This window comes from Octopus bimaculoides, chromosome 15 (assembly GCF_001194135.2).
Source record: "Octopus bimaculoides isolate UCB-OBI-ISO-001 chromosome 15, ASM119413v2, whole genome shotgun sequence".
Classification (NCBI taxonomy): Eukaryota; Metazoa; Mollusca; class Cephalopoda; order Octopoda; family Octopodidae; genus Octopus; species Octopus bimaculoides.
Genome location: NC_068995.1, coordinates 16,505,155 through 16,512,482, shown reverse-complemented (window position 1 = coordinate 16,512,482; position 7,328 = coordinate 16,505,155). Strand labels below are relative to the sequence as shown.

The 7,328-nt window shown below is 33.4% G+C and overlaps 1 protein-coding gene across 1 annotated transcript in view; it reads right to left on the bottom strand.

Moving 5' to 3' along the window:
- Positions 1 to 7,328, bottom strand: part of LOC106878966 (conserved oligomeric Golgi complex subunit 1) — a 243,076-nt gene that overhangs the window by 66,986 nt on the left and 168,762 nt on the right. The window contains exon 18 of the mRNA XM_052973195.1: positions 695 to 771. Within this exon, the coding sequence (XP_052829155.1) occupies positions 695 to 771 (77 nt within the window). The remainder of the gene's footprint in view (positions 1 to 694; positions 772 to 7,328) is intronic.

Sequence of the window (7,328 nt, the reverse complement as noted above, 5' to 3'; positions counted from 1 at the left end):
CTACACTCTCTGAGTGGTTGGCGTTAGGAAGGGCATCCAGCTGTAGAAACTCTGCCAAATCAGACTGGAGCCTGGTGTTGCCATCCGGTTTCACCAGTCCTCAGTCAAATCGTCCAACCCATGCTAGCATGGAAAGCGGACGTTAAACGATGATGATGATGATGATGATGATATATATACACACACACACACACACACACACACACACACACATATATATACATACACGGATAAATAAGGTAGATAGATAGATAAATAGACAGATACATACATACATAGACAGACAAACAGACAGACAGACAGATAGATAGATAGATACATACATACATATGTATATATAATTATAAATATACAAAACATGTCTACATGCATCTCTCTCTCTCACTCTCTCTCTGTATATATATATATATATGTATATATATATATACACAAACATACATACACACACACACGCACGCACATATACACATACATACATACATACATACATATATACAGATATGTTAGTGCAAAGGGGGAAATAGAACTCAAAATATGTATATAAGTATGTTTACATTAATACTTAGCAGAAGTAACAGAGTGACTTAAGGTCCAAGAGTTTCACGTGTTGGCACTATCAGACTAATTTGACAAGTGCCAAAGCATGAGAAGTGCCAAACTGATGAGATATAAGACACAAAAATATGTAGCTTACCTTTTCATCACATGACCAAACACTCGGTTAATCTCCAGGCATGTTGCATAGAGTAGATTCTGTACAAATGGTGATGCCTGGAAATAATAAAACAAAATAAAAAATAAAAACAAAGAAAATATAAAATTCAAACCATAAGAAGGGAATTCAATACTGGCTACTATATTAGACAGACAGATGGATAGTGAAGCAATAAATCACACTGTAGATAAATGGGATAGAAAACTAGTCTATTCTTGGTAATTTCCCCAGAAAATGTTTCTCAACTTATTTCATGGTGTAACCAGAAACAGAAGCTCATTGCCCATGAATGCTTTTGCTCCCGGGCCTTCAAATCTTGTAAGAGGAAAAGAGGATGTTATCCTAACATTGTAGACCGAGTGGTCTTTGCCTACAGCTTATTCTTTACTTTGGTGAGGAGAATAGGAGCCATGCCCAAGGTGTTTGCAGGCTCATCAACAATGGACACATTGATGACCAATAAACAGCTTAAACAACTGCAGAGCAATATATGTAGTTTATATGTAGATGCAGAATGAAATGAAGATCTTGTTTGAATGCCTGCAGCAAACTGAAGTCTACTAAGGAAACTGAAGGACTAGTGGATGGCAGTGTCAAAAGATGATGTGATAAACCAGCTAAATTAAGGAGGAGATGTAGAATCTTGGATCCGAAACACCAGTAATAGATATGCAATAAAAACCCACCAGGCAGCAATCAAACAATTTATATGTTGTCTATACTACTAAGTGTGTGTGGGTGTGTGCGTGTGTGTGAGTGAGAGTGAGAGTGAGTGTGTGGTATATTGGGAAGATAAAAAAAAAAGTGGTCCATCAAGCAAAGATAACTTACATTTAATAAACACAGGATTTAAGTGTAAGCTACTAGTATAGTATTTGGACAGATTTTTATAGCACACTGTATATTATCCAAACATGAAACTTACAGTAGTTCCCATTTAAATCTTGTAGCTATGAAATAATGTGCTTGCATGTATGTGTGTGTGTATGTATATATATATATATATATATATACATACACACAATTCAGTTAGAGATTATGTTAGCCTCATGAAGGGATAGTGTCATGCAAGGAAATACTGGTTCAATACCTAATATTCCTTAAATTAATAGGTTTGTATACAAACCATAGTTTATATTCATGCAAAGGAAAAAGAAGAAAATGGAGATTTTTAAGTTAATAAGAGTTAATTATCAGCAACAAATCTATGATTACATATATATATATATATATATACACACATAATTGTTTTAAATTTTGGCACAAGACCAGCAATTTTAAGGAGAGGGGGAAGAGCAAATTGCATCAGCCTGAGCACTTCATTTGTATTTTATTTTATTGACCTCCAAAAGGATGAAAGGTTAAGTCAAAGTCTGTGGAATTTGAACTTAACTCAAAAGGAGTTAGAAGAAGCCTTCGTGTCAACTTGTCACCTTAATAATAACAATAACAACAATAATAATAATAATAATAATAATAATAATACTTTCTACTATAGGAACAAGGCTTGAAATTTTGTGGGAGGGGATAGGTCAATCATATTGACACCAGTGTTTCACTGGTATTGAATTTATCAATACTGAAAGAATGAAAGGCAAAGTTGAATTAAGAGGAATTTGAACTCAGAATGTAGTGGCAGACGAAATACCACCAGGCATTTTGCCCAGCATGCTAACGTTTCTGCCAGCTTGCCACCTTAATAATAATAATAATAAGAATAAGAATAATCATAATAACAATAATAATAATAATAATAATAACCATCATAATAATAATAATAATAATAATAATGAGGATAATGATAATGATAATAATAATGATAATCCTTTCCACTACAGGCACAAGGTGTGAAAATGTGGGGGTGGGGATTAATCAATTACGTCAGCCCCAGTTTTCCAATGGTACACTATTTTATAATTTTATTGACCCTGAATGCATGAGAGGTAAATTCAACCGCAACAGAATTCAAACTCTGAATGTAATGAGTCAAGAAATACTACAAAGCATTTTTTCCCAATGCTCTAGCAGTGCTGTCAGCTCACCACCTTAATAATAATAGTAGTAGTAGTAATAGCAGCAGTGGTAGTGGTAGTAGTAATAACAATAATAACAATAATGATAACAACAACAACAACAACAACAATAATAATAATAATAATAATAATAATAATAATAATAACAATAGATTTGAACAAAAATGAACATTGACAAAGACAAAAGAAAATCTTAGAATGAAGTTGTATAGTAGAAAAGGAAAAGAAAAGTGAAGCAAAAAGACAGGAAGACAAGTTTTTGCTTACGAGGAAAACAAACAAACGTAAGTGAAAGAGACAAAATGCAATTCTTGTGACATTAAAGTAAAATTTGACCTATGAGAGAGTGGAAAGAGCATGATTGAATTGCAATGAGGGATAAAAGAGGAAATTACTACAATTACCTTTTGTATTATTACATCGAAATAAAACAAAAGAGAAATTGAAAAAAAAAATAAAAAGAAAAGAAAAGAAACAATGAAATAAAAATGAAAATAAAAATGAAATAAAATATAACAATGGTGGGAGGATGCCGGTTGGTTGGTTGGTTGGAACCGAATGAAGTAACTTACGTAAATGTCAAGAAAATGTTACGCAAAAACAAAAAAAAAAAACAAAAAGAAAGACAAGCTAAAAAACAAAAACACTAAAAATGAAAACAAAAGCAAAAACAAAGCAAACCGACTTATTTTCATTGAATCAGACAGTGTTTACAGAAAACTCTTGGAAACTATTTAACGTATTTTAATAAGGAGACATTAAGTAATGTAGAATGTGTTGCAGTTGTTGTTGTTGCTACAGCTTAGCCCCATCTCGACCCCTTCACTGCCATTTCTCTGGATCAGCCCTTGACATCCATCAAACAAATGACTGATCATCAGGAGACATTCAAATTTTGACTGTCATGTCTTTATTCTTTTTTCTTTTTGCTGCATTTTCTTTTTTTTTGTGGCATAATATATCTACACTCACATTATCTAATGCGACCTTTCCTGTTTTTCAAGTGTGACTGAGGGAGATGTAGCCATTATTTCCAACATATTGAACTACCACAAAAATGGATCCTTCACAGGCTCAAAGTAAAATGTAACTCCACTAACGCCATGTTGGCTAACAGCCCTGCATATTGGAGGTTTGGAGATAACAGCAACATTGTTATTGCTGCTGCTGCTGCTACTACTACTGCAGCTCTAAGTAAGCTGTATCAACAAGCAAACCTATGACAAAAGCCATTGTAGCTGAGACAAGATTTTTCAACCAGAGTGTATCTATGACCCTTCAACTTATTTTTCAAAAAAAGCAGAATCTGCCTTGACTGAAATTTCACAGCTATTTCCAGCAGATCATGCAACTATGTAGAGGTGCCATAATTGGCTAGTAATTGTTGCTGCTTCACCCAAACTTGGCCTTGATGAAGAGGGCCTATGTTCATGACTGCTTTTTTCTTTTAATTCACAGACTGTAACTGAGACTAAACTATCCTATGCATACATTCTTTTAAGATCTAGGTGTGTATTTTGAGACAGACTTGGCTGTTGTTTCTAGCTAGTTGACTGACTTCATAGGGCTTACATTGTCAACTTGAAACGTCAAATAGTAAGAAAGTTAGGTAGTGAGAACATCTGATGGTAAAGTACTGGTGTTATAGGAAATAAAGTACATAGTGAGTACAGTGATACTAACAACATTAAAAGCCAGGTAATCAGGTCATGATATGAGGGTGGAATATTACATATAGTCAGTTTCTAGATTCCCAGTAGTGATTTACCCAGTAGTGACAGTTTTACTGTTACTTGTAGTGTTGAAAAACCAACAACAGAACTTCACTGAGGAATTGACAGTGTTGAAGTAGCAACAACAATAGTAAGGTAGTAACAGTACTTGCTGGTGAAGTACCAATGCCCAAAGAACAATGAGGTACTGACAGTGACAGTACTAACATTGAAATACTAACAATACATCACAAAGATTCTGAAAGTACTAGTCTTGTTGGTACCTCAAAATTAATGTCTGTGCACCCCTTCTAGTCATCATCATCATTTAACATTTTTCCATGCTGACATGGGATGGGTGGGGTGGAGTTGATGGAAGCTGGCCAGCCAGAGGGCTGCATCATGCTCCAGTCATCTGTTTTGGCATGATTTCTATGAATGGATACCATTTCCAATGCTGACCACTTTACAGAGTCTACTGGGTGCTTTTATGTGGTGTCTGCATGGGTGCTTTTTATTTAGTACTGGCTTGGGTATTTTTGATAATACTTCAACATGAGTATTATCACAGTAACATTAAGAACAATAACCCATGTTGAAACCTCATCAAATACAAAAAAACACTGCCAAGGAGGTACTGACACTAGTTTTGGGGTACTAACAACACCATGATGGATGCTCTTAACTCAATGATCTACTCATTTAATTAACATGTGAAGTTGCTGCATGTTTCACAGACATGTGTGTTCTTAAGATAATACTCAAACACAACCGGTAGGATGCAGTGTGACATGACTGAACCACTGAATTTCAGGCACAGTCCATTTGATAAGAATCCACATGGTTTCTGTCTATACTATTTCAGACACAGGGCTTTGTGTAACCCAGTGTTTTGATAGATATTTACCCAAGACGCTACATATTTGGGGAAGGAGTCAACCTAGGCTAATTCATAAAACAAAACCAAAGTGAGGTACTAACAGTACCTGAATTGAGGTGGTGTGATAACTAACAATGAGGTATGCAAGAAATTAAAAGATGAACTAATCATGGGTTCTTATATATCTCCATGATGACAGGCATTCAAAACAAGGCCTTAACACTTCAGCATTCAAACCAGCCATATCCAACCCAAATATTCTACATGCCTTATGTTCATTTATGTTCAAACTGGCCAGATCCAGCCTCTTGCACCGACCCCATCATGTCATTCTAAAAACAATAACATCATTGAAACCCCCAAAGCCATGACATGATGCATGATTAATTCAAAGCAATGTGAATAAATAAGCTTTATAATTGACAGGGTAATCGGAATGCTAAAGGGTTGAATATAAGGATCAGTCAAAATGATACTAAGTCTCTTAAGGGTCCATCAACAAGACAGAATGAAGCAAAGTAATATACAATGTTTACTGTGTTTTATTTTTTTCGAAAACCACACACATCATAATGCCAAGAACATGACACGAACTGGGAAACCCGAGACAAGTAATGACCAGTATTGGCAGCTTAACCACAGGGTTGGTTGTTATTGTGAATCTAGTAAACAGTACTTAGTAAACTGTTTTTAACAGATGAACATTATCACAGTGAAATTACTGAGAAACAAGAAGAAGAGAAAAGCGGTGGAGTGGGGTGGGGTGGGGGGAATGAGTAAAAATATCAACAGCAAAAATAAAATATAGAAGAAAACACACTGACATACACTCACACAGACACACACAGACACACACACACACAACCTAGAGACATTCAGATAAGGAACAGAAAAATAATCTTTGAAAACAGTCTTTGCCTCCCAAGATATCAGAAATAAGATTTTGCAAAAAAAATAAATAAATAATAAATGAAAATAAAAATTAAAATAAAAAAAAAAGCAAATAACAACAATAATAATGGTATAATAATAAAAATAACTAATAATAATAATAATAATTAAATGCTATGAAAAGTAATGGTTATATATATAAAGAAAACGATAACAATAAAAATAATAATAATAATAATAATAATAATTAAATGATATGAAAAGTAATGGTTATACACACACACACACACACACACATATATAAAGAAAATAATAAAAATAATAATAATTCTAAAAGATGAATTTCTATATATTTCTTCATCATAACTCACGTGTCTGAACCAGGTTTATAGAATGTTAACTAATTTTTTTCATGATTATTATTATTAATTCTCAACATTTTGGGGTTTATTTTGTTTTTACTTTTATATTTGTTTATCTTTATTATTATTGATATTATTATTATTATCATGCTTCTTGTTGTTTTCCTGTCTAGTATGATGTTAATGTTTTTAACAAATAGTAAAGCAATATGATTTTGGCCCTCAGATCATACAAGATTTGATTTGATTCGATTTTGTTCTTTTTTTTTTTCAGTTTTTTTTAATAGTAATATATTTTTGTATATTTTGGAGGGCTTCTGAAGTTATTTTTGCATTACTTTTCAAACTCAGCTTGATCTATAAGAAGATTCCAGAAGGTCATAGGTGGCCCCCTAAAAGAAATACCAAAGGAATGAATGAAAAAAAAAGGAAATGAAAAGTAACACCATGGTCCTACAAGAAAGTTGAGGTTTCTGCTGAGAAATGCCCAACCTCTGTAAATACCAAATATCTTTTGAGAGACAGACAGACAGAATGTGTGTTCATGTTAGCCTGGAAATTTATGTCAACTGCAGATAATATACATGAGCAAATATATATGTGCATGTAAAATGTGTGCATATATGTATCTCTCTCTCTATACACACACACACATGTATGTATTATGATATATAATACACACACACACACATATATATATATATATATATATATATATATATATATATATATATA